This window comes from Pelobates fuscus, chromosome 13 (assembly GCF_036172605.1).
Source record: "Pelobates fuscus isolate aPelFus1 chromosome 13, aPelFus1.pri, whole genome shotgun sequence".
Lineage (NCBI taxonomy): Eukaryota > Metazoa > Chordata > Amphibia > Anura > Pelobatidae > Pelobates > Pelobates fuscus.
In genome coordinates this window covers 44,813,406-44,832,793 of record NC_086329.1, presented here as the reverse complement: position 1 = coordinate 44,832,793, position 19,388 = coordinate 44,813,406, and the positions used below count along the sequence as shown (strand labels likewise).

Below are 19,388 nucleotides of genomic sequence, written 5' to 3'. Positions count from 1 at the left end.
CTCAATGAGAAGTCTTTGCAAGGCAGGTGCTTAGGGCTATCGCGGCCTCTTTATTTTAGCTCCACTGAGCTAAACAACCAGGAAGTAACATGACCTGTTAGGGTTTGTGACTAGGTTAATTTATACGTGTCAATTTCTATTGAAATCTGCACTATATAATTTTAAAAATAGGACACACTCTTCACACATAAAGATTTTCAGCAAGCTAAAGTGCTTTAGGGGTCTGGAGTGCCCCTTTAAAGATTTGAAATATCTTGTGCATTCTCTACAATTACCAGTTTTGTAAATACCTTTGTAAATATACGAGCTTCAATCCCTTTTAATATCCAATATCATGTCGTTATAAATTACTTATAGAAAATAGCTAAATTAAATAGATAAACAAAATAAATATAAATAAAATATATGGAACACTGAACTGCTGAATACTGAGCATCTGGGAACAATGTTAAGCTTTAAATAATTTAGCAGACCCCTGCAAGAGTATCTGTTGTCTGTTTAGCATACTGAACATATCTCTCTGATCTCTCCTCTGATTAAGTGTCACATTAAAGTAAATTGCATTAGGGGTTTTATATTTTTGGTAACTCCTGCGAAAAGGAAATAACTTCTTGTACTGCGTTCTACGAAGATATTTAATCGATTATTTGATTTCTAACGCCCAAAGAAGAATTGTCCATGTCTGAATGACTCATAAAGGAAACTGTTGCAGTAAAAACGAAATAAGTGACTCTCCGTACAGTTGCGTTTCCAAATTTAACCAATAATGTAGGCACTAGTGAGAGAGGAACTTGTTGACTGTAAATTTAAGACAGTCTGTTTGATTGAAGAGCTGATGGAACACAACGTGTTTGGTTTGTTTGTCTGGTCTACATTTCATTTAAAAGCAGATCAGAATATCCCTGGAATATTTTTGGATATCGGTGCTGAAGTGGTTACTGGCAATTCTCAATTTTTCCATGTTTCAGTCACTTTCTTATTGAAGAAATAAATTGGTAAGCCCAGGTAAACAGGTGATATATAATTTTATTTTATTCATAAACTGTGCCATGTTCAGTAATGAGGTGCATTCAGATTATTTGTTGTGTTTCACAGACACTCAGTCTTTTTAAGATTGTGATATTTAAAATGATTTAACATAAGCCTGCCTTGTTTATTGGATTTGTAAATGGCAGGGGTAAGAGCTCATTATCGTTGTTGTTGTTTGATTTGTCTTACAGGTGCATGGTGGTGAAAAAAAATAGGGGAAGCTTTATGAAAGTGTTATTGAAGTAGGGCAAAGTTGTAAAAATGGAGCAGTTGGCATGGAAACCAATAGAATGTTCTGGCTGTTTCCACTGGTTACCATGGTAATTTAATTGGATAACAATTAAGAACAATAATGTTCCACTTTAGAACTTTGCACAACTATGATTTTTTTTGTGGCAGTTGTCTAACTCTCCCCCAAACATGTCTACCATCAAGGGCACATTTTACCCTCTAGCTCTGTAGAGCGCAGTGGCAATCGTACATATGTAATGATTTTTAGTGTATTTTCAAAATGTTTAAATTTGTTAAATTTTACTGGTATTTCAAATTCATGCAATACAAATGATTATATTAATCAAACAGTGAATTATTGTTGAAATACCCACAATGTTGCTGTTTTTCTAGCTTGGCTATTACAATTCAGTGATGAATTCACCACAATTGACCTTCCAGTGAACAAACCATAACATAAGACCATCCTTCCACCCTCTGTTATGTGATGTTCAGCTTAGAAGATTACATTTTCAGTTTGCAAAAAAAATCACTGGTTAGTGAATAGACTGCTGCACTGTTATATCTCAACTGAGATGCTAGCAAGTATGTTGAAATAGTTTTAAAAAAAATATCGGTGAAGGGACACAGTTATTATGTTGCTGTGTAAAGCGATCAGTGGAATTATTTGAAAATATATGAATACAGCAACTATACTTAGAAGGGAGGTGGGTGGGTTACGGGGGGAGGGGGGGGAGGGGGGTCTAGAACCTCAGTTCTTGATGCTCTCCTGATGCTTTTCCACTTTCATTCCTTATTACATATGTTATTACCACTTTCTTTTAAACAATGAGGATTATTTACAAAACTGAGAAATTTGGGAAAATAACAAAAGAATTGCAAACTGTAGGCCAATGTACAGTGCCAAATTAGGATTGCCCAGGGACCTAGGTAGAATGCTCCCCTGCTCCCCTCCACCGAGCCCCGGGTTCTGTTTCTGTGAGTGTTGTGTTTGTGGTGCAGGCTGAGTGTTGGGTAGTAGACTAAGAGCTGTATGTTGGGGAAGGATGAGTTTGGTTGCTGGTTTAGTGTTGTATATATGATAGCTGAATCTTGTGTGTGGAGGAGTCTGAGTGTTACGTCTGTAGTGGAGTCTCAGTGTGGCTGAGTTTTGCATGTTTATTGTCTGAGTGTGTGTGGGGTGTGATTTGCTCCTCCGTAAGTTTATTGTTTTTGGTGTTATCCCTAGTGGTCCAGTGGAAGCAGGCTGGGAGCAGTAGTCTTGGTGGTCTGGTGGGGAACATTGTGGTCTTACTCTGCACCGATATTGGGTGCACTTTAAGTGCTTCCTCATGCACTGGCACTCAGTGAATGACACAGAGTGACTGCTGCAGCACTCTGAGTCATTGATACGTGCAGGGTTGCTTATAGAGTTCAGCACCCAATAAAGGGTTTGTCCACGAAGCTTCCGTGGTAGTAAGGAGCACAGGACTAAGCAGGAAGATCAATAGATCTCCATGTCTGCTCAAGGAGTGCCCTATCACTGTCAGAGCTGGAGATCCAAATCTGAGCCCGGACTTTAGTCAGCCACTTGTGGCACCTAATGGGTCATTTGACTCTTCCAATGTAGATAACCTGGAAAATATTTGCAAATTACATTATCAAACTCAACTGCTTTGACCTCGAAATGTGTTAAACCCAATGATTTTCCCCAAATAAGCACTGTATGTAGACTATTAACCCTTTAAGGAGAGAGGAAATTGTACAAGTTCTGAACCAAAACAAAACTTGGAATTTGAGCTATATGTCTGATTATTATTATTATTATTGGCATTTATTTATATAGCGCCAACAGATTCCATAGCGCTTTACAATATTATAAAAGGGGGAGATTTAACAATAAATAAGACAATTACAAAAAAACTTACAGGAACAATAGGTTGAAGAGAACCCTGCTCAAACGAGTTTGTAGTCTATAGTAGGTGGAGTAAAAAACACAATAGGACAGGACATAGCAATCAAAAAGGGTGGGAGCGGAACAGAGCTGGAGGAGAGAGTAGAGTGCTGCCTATTAGGAGAGAGCAAGAGACAGGTATGTGAGGTAGAGGTTACTCTGGGATACCATAAACCTTCCTGAAGAGATAGGTTTTAAGGCACTTCTTAAAAGATTGAAGACTAGGGGAGAGTCTGATGGTGGTAGGCAGGCTATTCCATAGGAGGGGAGCCGCCCGCGAGAAGTCCTGCAAGAGTGAGTTGGCCGTACGTGTGCGCGCAGCAGACAGAAGAAGATCATGGGCAGAGTGTAGAGACCAAGAAGGGGCATACCTATGAATCAGTGAAGAGATGTAAGAGGGGCTAGAATTGTTAAATGTTTTATAGGTATGGGTTAGTACTTTGAATTGACTCCTATAGGATACAGGAGGCCAATGTAAGGAATGACAGAGGGGTGAGGTGTGAGATGACCAACTGGAGAGGAAAATCAGTCTGGCGGCAGCATTCATTACAGATTGTAACGAGGCAATACGGCTTTTGGGAAGACCAAGTAGCAGAGGGTTACAATAATTCATGCGAAATCAAATATGAATCTAAAAAAAAGTGTGAGGCATTAAGAAATGTTATTTTTCAATTTCTGCATGGCATTTTAACTGTGAATTTCATAATACTGTTAGATTATAATGCAATAAAATACACATATTTGTTTTCAGTGATATGTATAGGTTTTATTGGGTTTTGGAAAAATACATATAATTATATATTAATATCAAAATACACGTAGAGTGACATTTTATATATAATTTTATTATTGATGCATATTTATGTGTTTTGTTTTTTTATTACGTGCTTTTATTTATCATACGTTGGGGGATCTGCCTGACAACTGAGGAAGTCCCCCTGCAGTCAATTTGTCAATCACACCAATCCGAGTCATGTGATCGTGGTGTCATCACGATCACATAACTCGGCTCGGCGGGCCTGGCTGCAGGAGGATGGCTTTAGATGTTAGGCAGTACCCCCGATCAGATCTGGCGACAAGGGTCAGTATTTCTGCAGCATTGTTAGGGCGCGTTATGCCTCCCTAACAGCGTTAAAGCCCTCTTTTTGTATGGATTTTTTGTAAATCCATTTCAGCGGTTCCGAACAAATCAAATGGTTGTTAATCTATTGATGGACAAATCGATTTGTTCAGATTTGCCTTACAAACCTAGTAGTTCATCCATAGATTGGCAGGCCTTTGATTTGATCTGCACATCTCAAAGGGATATGCACACAAATCTACTAGGTTGCCCTTTCGTGAATCACGTCAGTCCATGTAATTGTTAATTAAATATTAGTTAGACAAACATTCTTACAAGTCAATTCATAGAAAGACCATTTTCAAGCTGCATTAGAAGGTATCGTCATAGTTTTTTTTAAACTAATTACAAATGTTTTTTCTCCCATTTGCCCTCATAAAACACAGTTAGGATATGTGAAACAATCTAAAATATCTCAGCGATAATGATGAAGAGTAAGGGATCTGTTAGTAATTAATTTAATTGGAGTCTATCATATACTTAGTCTTAAATATAAAAAACTCAGGAAATGTATTGCAGTATTTCTATTTCGGTCTTTGGTTCCTCCTGACTTTGATGCAATTTCCTGATTCTTTTTTTCTCATGCCCTTCGAGTTCTTTGAAGTGAAGGTTTAAATTCTCTCCACACCAGAGTCAGGCGGGTAGGGAAATGGGTGAGTAAATGTGATCTTTCTGAGTTAAGGCCCTTCATATTTCTTATTCTGATTTTGCTAGAATTGATTGCTGGTCATCACTTTTGCTTAAAAAAAATAGTTTTAATTAAGAGATTAGTCAATATTCCTGTATACTGTAGCTATGATAGTCTAGCTGTATTTATAACATAAACAGATTAAGTACAAAGCAAAATATATTTGTAGGATGCATGGTCTATGAAAGGACTTTAGAGGTACAGTTTAAAAGGTGGAAGACAGACTGGTATAGGGATGGACCACACTAATGTATACAAGCAATTCAGTCTTCTTTTTTTGGAACCTTCCATAGCTCCGGAAATGTTCTTGTGAATTAGAGAAGCAGAATTTCAAAAGAAGGAAAAGAGCTTTAAGTCACAAAAAAGTGCAGAAGACAAGCTACGTAAAGGGAAATACTTAGTTAAAACAGAATTGTAAAAAACACAGTCTAATTGTAAAGTGTTCTCGAAGAAGCAGTGGAGGCTCCTCCATAGGGGCTCACCAGTGTCCCACCAGTTTTATATATTTTTTTGCAGTAGTTTAGAACCATTAATATATTTTGTTTTAGGGCATTGGGATAAGCTAATACAAGGGGCTTACCTATGTGAATGTCAAAATAAAAAATAAATCTGTGTCTATTTAAAGGGACTCTCCAGTGCCAGGAAAACAAACCATTTTCCTGGCACTGCAGGTCTCCTCTCTCTCCCACCCCCCATCCCAAGTTGCTGAAGGGGTTAAAACCCCTTCAGTGACTTACCTGTATCCAGCACCATTGTCCCTCGGCGCTGGTTCAGGGTCCACGCTCCTCCTCCGCTGACATCATCCGACAGGGGAGACTTATTGCGCATGCGCGGCCCGCTGGAGGGGGAGACCTAATGCGCATGCACGCCAATGCTGCACACGCGCATTAGTCCTCCCCATAGGAAAGCATTGAAAAATGCTTTCAATGCTTTCCTATGGGGATTTCAGCAATGCTGGAGGTCCTCACATAGCGTGAGGACCTCCAGCGACGCTATAGCACACGGAATGTGAGCTATGAACCTGGAAGTGCCCTCTAGTGGCTGTTTAGTAGACATCCACTAGAGGAGGAGCTAACCCTGCAAGGTAAATATTGCAGTTTATGAAAACTGCAATAATTACAGTTGCAGGGTTAAGGGTAGTGGGAGTTGGCACCCAGACCACTCCAATGGGCAGAAGTGGTCTGGGTGCCTGGAGTGTCCCTTTAATATTTAATAGGTTACAGTTCTGAAGGATTCTCCCACTTCATTAACTGATGTCTGGAGAAGCTTTCTTGTTAAAAAAAAAGAAAAAAGAAAAAAGACAGATTTTAAATTTGCCTTGTTTCAATATGTTTTGCACATGCCTTCCCATTGCAGCCCATGCCTGGAGGCATGCTATTGGCCTGTTTATTCAGGGGCAATCATTACCTCTCAGAACAGGGGTGGGATCACAGTGCCCACAGGAGATAAGTTAGGGAAGCCCAGAGAGTAAGATCCTCATGCTGTGGTTAGTTGAAACATGAATCTCCACACTACAGGACTGGGGCTGTAACTTGGAGGACTGAACTGAATCTGATAGTTTAAATCTGCAATGATTTATGCTAACCATGTCAGCTACTTATTGGCTCCATGTTACAGTTTCAGATTGATAATATGACCAGATGTAAAGGTAATACAGAGTCTATCAGTATCCTGCTGCTTTAACTTTGTTTATTGAGAGCTGATAGTGCATCAGGAGTAGCTGACAGGTTTCATAACCGCATAACCGCAGCAACATTTACTAAAAAGCTAAGGTTGTCATAGCAGGAGCACTACTAAAGATGAGACCTGAAAAAGAAGAGCTAGTGACTCAGAGAGGGCTAGAGAGCTGCTAGGGTTATACAGAATATTTCTGTATTGTGGGTATCTAAGTAATCCATCACATTGATCCTGACTGTGTGATAGTTATGGGTTATCCCCTGTTTGTGCCCAACTCTGTGTGTTGTATCATTGTCTTTTAATCTGCTTTGCATTTTACATGAGTATTTATGTACTGTATTTTGTAAAGTGTATTGTATATCTGTATTTTACACAGCTCTTTCTGTTGTATGGTTATATATGTAGTCCTCCTAGCTCTATGTATTTTATGGGTATCTTTGTGTTGTTCTCAGCTCTGTGTATTGTGTAGATATCTTTGTATTTTACTCAGTCCTGTGTACTGCATATTTATCTCTGTATTGTACCTAGCTTTGAGTACTATATGGATATGTCTATATTATACTCAGCTCTGATAATTGTATGAGTAGTTCTGTATTGGATGCAGCTCTGTGCATTGTATGGGGACAACTATTAGGAAGTTCTGAGTGGAACTTAGTACACTAGGTTAAGTGGACAGTTGCAAACTACTATCTAATGATAGTAGCTAATGACAAGGATATTGGGGAGGGAAGATGATATATTTTGTGGGGGACATCCAACAAGAAATGTCTTAAAGTAGATGATAATGGAAGTTAATAAAGTTGAATTGTCAGCAGAGGAGAGATAACCTAATGTATTATTTGTAAATATATGTTATGGATCTAGAAGATGGCCAAGGTTGAACCATGGAACACAAATGGAACGTGGCAGGAAAGTTTTTAACATAGAACACCCAGAAGTGAGGGCTCAGGCTGTATTATGAATTCTTTGGTACAGAGCAGATCTTAAAAGAGTTGGTGATTAAAAAAATTAAAAGGTCTTCAAAAGGGTTCCTGAGGATTATGTGCAAAAGAAGCATATAGATATAATCACTGGAAAATTTTATTAAGGCTACCTCAATACATTGAATAATCAAAAGCCATACTGACAAAGGCCAAACTCAATAGAACAGCTGATGTTATCAAGTGTTATAGAGAATGAAGGAGAAAATCTGGACTGTTTCCATTCTACAAAGAATGTAAGAATCCATGGATGCCAGGTTTTGTAGATGGTGCTCAGAATGCAACGGTAGGCAAATTAGAATAAACTAAGGTGAAGTACTGATAAGGATGAAGCAAAGGCAAAGCCAAGGATATCAATTGTTCAGTTTAGGCAGCTCTGATTCAAAGACGAAATTCAGGAAGAGGTTAGGAGTATAATGCACAAACTAGCAAGGTGAGGCAACACAGTACAACCGAGCAAGGAGGACTGGGAGAATGGTCTATTTATCAGAAAGAGACGTCATGTCTGCATCACTGGCACTCCCTGTAGCATGTCCTTGGCATGTTCGTAGCATGCGCCTACAGAGCCGAGGCACCATGAGGACTGAGCCACTACCTCCAACAATGATGACCAAACCGTGAGGTGCGGTAGCTTTACAGACACCACATGAACGCTTCCAACACTTGGAAGTACATGCCGTGGCATACTATTGGAATGGAGTAGCTAAGTCGACATGAACTGAAGATTTTGATACCCTCTGACTCAGTGTCCTCCAAAGAGAGGAGAGGTACATGTCGTGGGAGCGTGAGGTAAGCCACGGCTAGAGTGGGTGTCTGATAATGGATAATAATATGAGTATGGGTATTAAAATAACAGGTTGAATTAGGATTAATGAGGTGGAACATGATAGGGTGGAGGATGGCAAGTTGGGAGTGAGTAGTTAAGAAGGGCAGATGCAAAGAAAAGGTTTGTATTATCTTTAGACAGTGTGTTAAATATAATTATTGAATAGGTGAAAATAATTCTGCTGGTATCACAGTAAAAGGTATAAACCCTGCTATCCAGGGGCATTTCATAGACATAATTATTGCTTGTTTATTTCTACATATAAGTGAGGTTCATTTCAAATTTAAGGACAATATAGCTACATTGAGAGAAATCTCCAAGTCGCTTATGCATTCAGTTTTGCTATTTTGGTCTAAAATGTGCAATTCACTTTGAATTCCCACTTTAGCGAATTACCCTATGTTATATAACCCAACGTTTTTTGGTTTGTTTGTTTTTAACAAGAATCACCTTTAATTATAACAGGAAATGTGCAAAGGATAATTGAAGATTTTGATAGCTTTAGTGTATTAATAATCTTAGTTTTAATAATGACAGGAGGCAAGTATTTTGCATAATCTTCCTTTACTACTCAATAGCAGGAAAGACATATAGAGAAAAAAAAGGAACCAATCAGAGACAGGAAGAGAGTTTAAGATATGCCTTCCACTGAGTCACTTCCTCTTCATTACGGCAACATCACAAGTCCAGGGCCGTGTAAAACACGGGGCAAATGTGGCAGCTGCCCCAGGCCCATTTGCTCATGGGGGCCCCAGAGCAGCTACCCCATGGGCCCTGTGATTTGCGCAGCCCCCATGGACCAGGTGGTGTGGCTGCACAGAGCCGCACCGGCCCGCACACTAAGGAGGCCCCCCAGGTGGCCCATGCACTAAGGGCCACCCGGTAGGCATGTGTCAGCAGGGGCCCAGTCGGGCGCTGTGGCGCTTAAACAGAGCCCCTTTCTGTTTGGCAGCCGTCTGGGAGGAAGTGAGTGCCGCGCGTCACTTCCTCCCACTGGAGATCAGAACCACGCGGGAGGAGGAAGGCAGGGGGGAGGTGAATTCCGGAAGATAACTCCCAACTGCCTCAGCCTACCACTGAACCCCAGGGAAACCACCCTCCAGAAAAAGGTAAGAACATGGAGGGTGGCTAAATGTAGCATGTGTGTCAGTATGTCTGTGTGTCAGTATGTCTGTGTGTGTGTATGTCTGTGTGTGTGTGTCAGTATGTCTGTGTGTGTGTGTGTGTCCGTGTGTATATGTCAGTATGCCTGTCTGTGTCAGTATGTCTGTGTGTGTGTCATTGTGTCTGTGTGTGTGTGTATGTCAGTATGCCTGTGTGTCTGTGTGTGTGTGTCAGTATGTGTGGGTGTGTGTGTGTCAGTATGTGTGTGTGTCAGTATGTCTGTCAGTGTGTCAGTATGTCTGTCTGTGTTTGTGTCCATATGTCTGTCTGTGTGTGTGTCAGAAATACTGACACACACAGACATACTGACACGCAGACAGATATACTGACACACACACACTGACAGACATATTGACACACACACACAGACATAAGGACTGTCAGTGTGTGTGTCAGTATGTCTGTCTGTGTGTGTGAGAGCCAGTATGTCTGTATGTCTGTATGTGTCAGTATGTTTGTGTGTGTGTCAATAGGTCTGTCAGTGTGTGTGTCTGTGTGTGTCAGTATGTCTGTGTGTCTGTGTCTGTATGTGTGTCTGTGTGTGTCAGTATGTCTGAATGTGTGTTACTTTGTGTGTCAGTTTATGTGTGTGTCAGTATGCCTGTGTGTGTCAGTATGTATCTGCGAATGTGTCAATATGTCTGTCTATGGTGTGTGTCAGCATGTCTGTCAGTGTATATGGCTGTGTAAGTATGTTTTGAATCTCTCTACTTTAGTTCCCCACTGCATTGGGGGTTGGGTGTAAGTGGGGTGGGGGTGGAGGAGGGGGGGGGGTGGGAGGGGCAGGGCCCAAGGGGCCCAAGAAAATGCTTTGCCCAGGGTACTATTCATATTATAGATGGCCCTGCACAAGTCACACAATCAACTGAAGAACCATACGGAATAACGAAGACAGTACAAATTCCAGTAACAATGAAGAAAGGCTAAATTCCTTCCAAACTGGGAACAACGAATATCCTTGTACGCTTGATATAAAAGATCACTATGTGTCTTTTAAGCTGAAAGAGACTGAAAGTGTTTTAGTTATATGAAATGTAAACCTAAACAATATGAGCAACCATCACATAAAAGGTGCACAATAATTCGGTACGATCACAATCTATCTTGATCTATAAAATTTTACATACATACCATAATATAGCCACCTAATATAGAATATCTATACATATATCAACTATATATGAAAAACAACCCCAACTTTCCATCTAGAGGGAATAGAGTCAATTACGTAGTCACAAGAAAACAACCAGTACCATATTACCACATACATCACCTACCTGGTAATGCAAACCCAACTGAATGGGAGGGAAATTCAATGGGGGGGGGGGATACTTGCCTCCTGTCATTATTAAAATTAAGATTATTAGTACACTAATGTTAGCATAATCTTCCATTTTATCACACGACAGGAGGCTTCATATTTTGCATTTTTAACACTAAGGCAATAGAGAGAAAATGGCAATAGAGGATGGGCAAGAGTTAAACGTCTGTAAGGTGGGTTCTCATCACCTTTCTGCCGAGAGCGATATATCTGATAAGGGGGCCCCCGCTACGAAGGAGGAAGAGTCCGCCGCACCCCGAACCGAGTGCACGTCGAAGGAGGGGTAAATCCCGTGGAGAGATAAAAACCATCGTACCTAGCGGGCCAAGGTGGTAGCCGAGACTGGCCCATGTGGCTTAACATAGGACACCTATAATTGTCAGGATGAGGTAATCGTAGCGTGGCCATAGCCGTACGTAGGTATGCAGTGTCTGGATCATGCATAGTTGGGTTCCGATGGAAAAAATGGGTAAAAAAACAACGTTGTGTCCGTCTAGTACGTTGAGACACCCGAAAAATTACACCTTCCGGAGAAAACTAGAAGGTGTCAACGTGGACTGCTCGATTGTCCGAAATACAACGGAAATATACCAGACATAAAAAGGAGGGTGAACTTCACTGTCGGTTGTCTAAAGACAATTTGCTGTTAGAAGGTCACTCCTTTATGAAACAAAGAACTTGGGCCACATGCCAAATGGAGGAATATTTGGTGCAGGGGTCTAACCGAATCTCTAGAAGTGGATTACAAACCAAAGGATTCTGACCTATCGGTTTCCCTTGTAATGGAACGTGAGCCCCTGAAATCGCAGAACTCACGGTATTGATGGACTGGTAAGACTTACCGTCCGAGAACAGGGACGCGAGAAAGTTCAATATGGAGGATACAGAGGCCGTAAAAGGATCGGGGTTCCGTCCTATACACCAATTGACCCATGAATTCCAAGCTGAGAGGTAACACTTCCTTGTTCCAGGGGCCCATGAGTCCCAGAGTATATCTTTAGCCATTGGCGGTAAGTCATTGGTGCATCAAACACCCCTGAAAGACTCCAAGACACTAAAGAGAGATGTCCTTCTTGTAGCATGGAATGAGGATTCCCCATGGAATCCTTGACTATCATCAGATCATCTGTTAATAGCGGAGGGTCCTGGATTGACAGTGAGAGGAGATCTTAGGGAACCAAGGGTGACTCTGCCCCCGGGGCCTCACCATGGGGATTGCCACATCCAGCATATTGATGTGGTAAACCACTCTCACGATCATTGCAAAGGGTGGAAATGCTTAAGCCCCTAGGGTCGGCCATGCCTGCAGGAATACATCTACCACTGCACCCTCTGCGGTAGTTGACGGTTGGTGCGAGACACGAAAAGTCGAACGTGGTGAAGATGGCTTTGCCATTCCACGCCTGCATACTGTCAAGCCATCATTGAAGTTCTTGTCAGATTTCTTACGTCATGGGTATCGGTTGGTCGTAAGTTGGGCTTTTTCTGCGAAAACGTGCTGTTAGGCATTACATGGCCTGAGAGTGCCGGGGGCCTGGTAAGATCGCCTGGATGGAGGAGAATAGTAGTCCTACAATCCGTGCCAGCAGTCTGAGTGGGATCGAATCCCAACGTAGTATCTTCTGTATTTCCTTGTGTATTTCCACGACTGTGGTAGATGGAAGTTGGAGTGTACATGACAGGGAGTCGATGTCGGATCCCAGGACTTGCACATATTGAGTTGGATTCAGTGTTGACTTTTCTCGATTGACCAGGAAGCCGAAGGATTCTGACACAGTCATCTTGTAATCTTTAGTTGAAAGAAGGCGGTTGCGATTCTGGTCAGAGATTAGAATGTCATCCAGGTAAATCAGGTATGGTATGCCATCACTGGTTTCAGAAACCTTCGTAAAGCACCGTGGTGCTGAACTGAGCTCGAAGGGGAGGCAGGTGAATTGCCATGGTGACCCGTTTCAAAGGAACCGAAAGGAGGGACGACTGCCGTTGTCTACTGGTACAGGCAGGTAGGCGCCTTTAAGTCCAGGCGGGTAAACTAGTCTCCTCTTGCCGAGGGTGCTGCAATAGATGGATCACTTCCATCTTGAAATAGTGGTATGTGAAAATGTTTAACCAGGAAAGAGACATTTAGATATTTTCTGGTATCCAAGTGCATCCTATTGATGCAACTTTTACCCAAAAAGAGGGCAACATTTGTGTTACCCAGGAAGCAAAACATCTCTGGGTCCACTCACAAATATCATGTTGTCTGCATAATTGCATAATTTAAGGTGGTGTCCAATCTCCCGAGCGTGGGTGGCGAATGTTTCTCGGGTCAAACAGAATTGGCCTATGGTGTCAAAAAAGAGTTTGCAATCCGGCTGCCTCGAAACCAGCTCTTCCTCCACATCATCCACATGCTGGGTCTCACCCAGAAAGGACTCCTTGGTGTCCGGGACACCAAGTCCCGTCATCAGAATGGGAATCTTCTGCTTGACACTTATCGAGAAACTATAGTGATGGTGGGACCTCCTGCTCCTCGTCCGAGGAAGCATCATAAGTTGGAGGGTTTACAGACCGTGTACGTTTGCCCTTTTTTAGGGGAGGCTTACCCTTAGTGGGTTTTGATTTTTGACTTTGCCTTTCCAGTGGTGTTTAGCAGGGTGGCCTTGCTCCTTGGAAGAGGAGTCAGACTCCTCCGAGGCGTCTCTCTGCTGGGAGTGTTTAGTGGGCGCTTTGGTTGAGTCTTGAGTGGCTGAAATGCCTTGGCTGAGGCCTTCGCCACAGAAGCGGTAACTGCCGCATTGATTACTGCCTGGAGGTCTGAGGGCATCTGAGTCTTCCATTGTTAACACCCAGTATACTTGGGGCTCACCAAATAGATTTGTGAGTAAATAGGCAAATTGGTAGCAGGGACTGTTAGGGGTTATGGTGGTCAGGTATGCGACCCACAGTAATGTATGTAGAGGCAACATTGGGGCTCACCCATGTAAAAGGAGGCTGCAATCATAGCTCCACTTGTCAGAAGTATATGGGGGCTCACCCCGAGCTGAGTTACTAGGTATGAACCTGACCGTGACAGGTCCTGAAGTAGGCAAGGTGAACAGAAGCCAATTTCTGCACCGATTCCAATATATATATCTGTAATAACTGGGCTCACCCAGTAATAATAAAACCTCCAGGATTATATCCCGTAGGGAGGCATGGTGGCACAGACAGGCCAAGCATAGGAGTTGTAACAGTGACAGACAGATCAAATAGCCAATATTGTCTGGCAAGGTAAGGTATCCTGGTATGTAATAATATGATGGGGTGGCTCACCACCAGTAATATTAGTATAGAAGTATTCCAGTAAAAGCAGCAGCTAGCATAAGCTAGGGTACATTTATAAATCAGGGGCTCAACCCTGTTTAATTCCTAGCAACCGGCAAGGGTTAAATTGCAGCCGCAGATCTGGCAAGGCACAATCCAAAGTGGCTGCGAAAAAGCCTGCGAAATGCGTTCGCGGCAAATCTGTCGAGCAGTCGCTTGAAATAAAGCGAACAGAGACAGAACAGTAATACAGGGAAAAAAACGAACACAGAAAACTCGCGTACAGGTGTACGCGAATGCACAAACTGGTGCGAACGCTTGATAGAAAATACAAACTGACGAATGCGCATTGATATACGCATTTGGTAGATTGAAAAGGAGAGAATAAGCGAATGCAAGTGCACGTTAAAAGCATACAAATGCAGAAGCCTGACAGGCGGGAAAACTCCACAGTACCCCACGCTCTCCCTGAGGAGAGCGTGTGGCGGAGGGAGAGTGCCTGTGGAGTGGCGAGCGTAGCCACAATGAGAACATTTTATGAGAGGGACTCACCCTCTTATAATGACAATAATATCCATATCAGCATTGGGTTGTGTTTATAAGAGGGGCGCACCCTCTAATAATGAGATCAGCATCATGTACTGACATAAACTGTAAGATAAACTAAAAACTGACAGGGAATAAAATGGGATAAAGTAGGTACACAGACATCCCAAGTCTATATCCTACAAAACAAAAAACTAGCGTCCCCACTATCAGATAAAACCCTACATAAATACATATATAGTAAGAAAAGAAAGAAATCAATCAAGTAAATAAGTAAAATCACTTAAATATAACAAGATGCAAAACACAATTATGAACGCTAACTTTGGCCAGTGTGACTAAGTGGCTACTAAAAAAAACTGAACATACCCCATTTGCAATACCTTGGGTTGTCTTCTTTTGCAAATGGTATGCCATCATGGGGGTAATTCTCATTCCTTGGCAACTATACGCTCTCAAAGGCAACATAACCAACCTGGCAAATTTCAATATAAAAAAAAAAAAGGAAAACCAAGCCTTATATTTAACCCTGTAACTTTTAAAACACACTATAAAACCTGTACATGGGGGGTACTGTTATACTCAGGAGAATTCGCTGAACACAAATATTAGTGTTTCAAAACAGTAAAACGCATCACAACAATGATATCATCAGTGAAAGTCCCACTTGTGTGTGAAAAATGAAAAAAAATTCACTTTCACTGACAATGTCATCGCTGTGATATATTTTACTGTTTTGAAACACTAATATTTGTCTCTCGATTAAAACAGTACACTGCATGTACATGATTTAGGGTGTCATGTAAAGTTACAGGGTTAAATACAGTGCTAGCCAATTAAATTCTCTGGACTTTCAGCCTGGGTTGTCAGGTAGGTCCCTCAAATTGCAAACAATAAAATTACTTAATTATGTAAAAATATTACATAAATATGCACATAGAATTTAAATATATATATATATATTTTCCCAGGTCCCAGCACTCAATGTTCCCGGTCTTTTCCTTGCTCCGGTGCAAGTAATCTCCAACCAATGTATAGCGTCCAAGTAGAGAGCACTCTGGAGTCTTAATATTATATCAAAATCCTGAAACGTCGACATTTTTGTATTCTGCACAATAAAGCAGTATTTATTTTGATATAATATTAAGACTCCAGAGTGCTCTCTACTTGGACGCTATATATATAGATATATATATATGTATTTAAAGTCTATGTGTATATTTTTGAAATTATTTATGTAATTTTGTATATGGATAAATATATATTATTATTTTTATTCATTTATATATATATATATATATATATATATGTATATATATATATATAAATTTTAATTCTAAGTGTATTTTGATATATATATATTAATATCAAAATACAGTTAGAATAAAATTACATATATATATAATGTATATAGTGTTTACTTATTATTTATATTTTAGAATAATATATATATATATATATACACAATATATATAGTTTTATATATATCATAAATATATATATATATATATATATGTGTGTGTAATTTAATTATAAGTGTATTTTTATATTAATTTATGTATATAGAAATATAAAAATAGACTTAATTTGACATTATATTTAAATAAGATATATTTCGGGGAATGCCTGTCAGTTCAGGCTATTGCAGCCATGTGACTGCTCTGTTAGAGCGATCACATGGCCGCAGGGTCCTAATTCGCCAAGGGGGGTTTGCCTGGGCTGTCAGGCAGCCCCCCCAGACCGGGAGCCAAGCCGATCGCCGGCGGGGGGATTACGGAGATTGGGTGAGTAAATATCCGTCACCGGTCCTCAAGGTAATTTTTACAATGATGGTCCTGTTATTATTATTGTTATTGTAGAAGATTTACATTTTCACTCTCACTGATCAGCATTTGATGAAGAGAAGACAACTATGGACTGATTCACAGTAAATAAACATGGTAGTTGTATAGTGTGATCTATTGAATATCCTAATTTAGTAGTAAAACAAATATCAATTCAGTTTAGAATTGTGATATCATAGTGATGTAATGTTTCTACTCAACAAGCATAGACCCCCATATTGTCATTTCTTTTTTTGACTGTATAATTTCTCCTCTCTCTTTTGTGGTCTAAGATTGATGTGTTTTCTAGAATATTGTGCAAAACATGATTTAAAAAACATATTTTTCTTACAGGATAAGATCTGAAAACAATACATATCAAGAAGGTTCGACAAGATTCATAGACTCATTTTCAAAGGAGTTCTTCTAACCAATTCTTACTAAACGATAATGGATCTAACTGTTAGCATGGACCTCATTTTTCATCTTGGTTCAACAAAATCATAAACAAGGCACTAGGACCTGATAAGGATCTCATCATCTATAAAGTCTTAATAATCTACAAAGACATAAAATAAATAGTTGGTCACAGAAAATATTATTTATTCATTACCATAACCCTACTAGATAGGAAGACAGTTTGTCTACAGGACTGTTTGAGAAAATAATTCCATTTTTCGCAGATACTTAACATAATCCTAGATGTGTATGATGGACAATAATCGGTCAAGTTGCCACATTAGCCATGATTTAGACATGTATATGTTCCCAATTATATATATCACTGTGATTGTGATAAGCATACCAACAAACTGCATATCCCTTTACATATCTTACCAGCAGATAAAAAAGAAAAATGAGTTGGGAGTCTACCTATTTAACTTGTCTTTATCTGATCTGCTGTATACAACAACGTTGCCTTTTTGGGTTGACTTTAGTTTGAATCACAATCATTGGAGATTCGCAGATTGGGCTTGCAAGTTGAGTGCCTTCTTCATGCACACAAATTTATACAGCAGTGCTGGATTTCTTACTTGTATCTCCATTGATCGATATCTTGCTGTGGTCTTTCCTCTAAAATTTTATCAACTTCGCACAAGGACAACAGCAGTATTGGTAAGTTTACTAGTTTGGACCTTACAAGGTGCCTCAAATGTTGTAATTTTACTCAAACGAGAGACTTTCATCGTCATCTCACATAAGGCTGGCAACAACTCAAATGAAGTGAATGACACTGTATGTTATGATAATTTTCCAATGGAAGAATGGAAATCGTATTTCAGTATCGTCAATGTATGCAGCGGACACTTCCTACCCTTAATAATAATGGTATTTTGCTATTTAAAAATCTATGCCGCAGTGAAAACTAATCAGGCCACTGATGAGGGCGATAAAATAAAAATTAAACAGCTTCTGTTTGCTATTGTAGTGAGTTTCGTAATATCGTTTACCCCTTATCACATTGTTCTGTTAATACGTAGCCTAAAAGAGCCAAATAACTGCACTTTTGCCAATAAAATGTTCTATCCATATAAAATAACCTTGGCATTATCCAGTGTGAACTGCATGGCGGACCCATTTCTGTACTGCTTCGTGAGTGAAGCTGGAAGGGCAGATCTCAGAACATTGTTAAACTGCTTTACCAATAAATTTGAGTCTTCATCAAAGAATGGCTCAGTGACAAAGAATGAATACATGATGGGTACAATTTCAAGGAACAACGTCCAGGAAAACGAGTGTCCTTCACCTATTAATAAACCAGAAATAGACATGAAACCTGCACACTGACAAGAACATGCACTATACAATGAAATGTTACATATATTGACATTGTTTACAGTGTGGACATAGAACCTATGTTGCGTTTGCACAGCTACCAAGAAATTTAAATCCCAAGGTAAAAATGGGCATCAATTTTTTACTTGCAAAATATGGCAATTCAATTTTACAATGAAATTAAATAATTTATAAATGTTGTACAAATGATGTCCCAAAGGGACATTGCCTGCTAATGGAAAAACTAGACTGTTTCTATAAAATCTGTTAGCATAATGTATTGGTTCTTGTTGTATGTTTTGTATCGTCAGTATGTTTCGAAGTAGTGACCTGTGTGTCTTAATGGTTCAGAGTTATCATTCTTGGCTCCGCAACGAGTTCCCCCGAAGTGTGTCGTTGCATTCAGAATAACACGGACATTCCAAAGATAACTGTGTAGCAGTTCAACAGGTTAGCCCCAACCAGTGCTGATGTTATGCTGAATGAAGAAACATTGACATCAGAAAGTCATTGAACAAAGGACTTGAAAAACATGAGTGGGGTCTGCAAGACACCGGGGTCTAAAAGCATATGAGTGGGTGCAGGCAATATGGAGGAAGTTAATGAAAGACATAAGGGACACTGAAATATATATGACTCGGATAAAAGATGCAGGATGGTTCTAAGCAAATGTATTCTATGCTGAAAAAACTCAAAAGTGGCAGTGTCTCTTTAAGATGGAACCAATAGTATTTGCTGTGTTATTTTCTTCCTTTAAATATGGCCACTTTTGGGGAAGTGTGTTACAAAACTAAATATGCATTTTTTAATCAAAGTATGTCTCTGTGTTGTTTTGTTTGTTGTTTTTGACACAATGAGTTTTAAAGATATCTTTGTGGAAATAAAGAGTCTGTTTTACATTTACTATTTATATGAGTATAGCTTTTGACTATCTACGTGTTAAGTGATCGATGCATGACTGATGCATGATCGATGGCTGTGATCAG

General features: G+C 40.1%; 1 protein-coding gene across 3 annotated transcripts; it reads left to right on the top strand.

The window, feature by feature from the left end:
* The first annotated feature begins 861 nt into the window (after positions 1-861).
* GPR65 (G protein-coupled receptor 65) lies at positions 862-18,997 on the top strand. 3 transcript variants are annotated; one of them, XM_063439003.1, is made up of 2 exons: positions 862-995; positions 16,981-18,997. In XM_063439003.1, the coding sequence occupies exon 2, from the start codon at positions 17,329-17,331 to the stop codon at positions 18,412-18,414; it is 1,086 nt and encodes a 361-aa protein (XP_063295073.1). In that variant the 5' UTR covers positions 862-995; positions 16,981-17,328; the 3' UTR covers positions 18,415-18,997. The 3 variants fall into 3 exon arrangements, with proteins under 3 accessions (XP_063295073.1, XP_063295071.1, XP_063295072.1); XM_063439001.1 differs by having other exon boundaries at positions 862-1,005; XM_063439002.1 differs by lacking the exon at positions 862-995 and adding an exon at positions 4,878-4,966.
* The last annotated feature ends 391 nt before the right edge of the window (positions 18,998-19,388 follow it).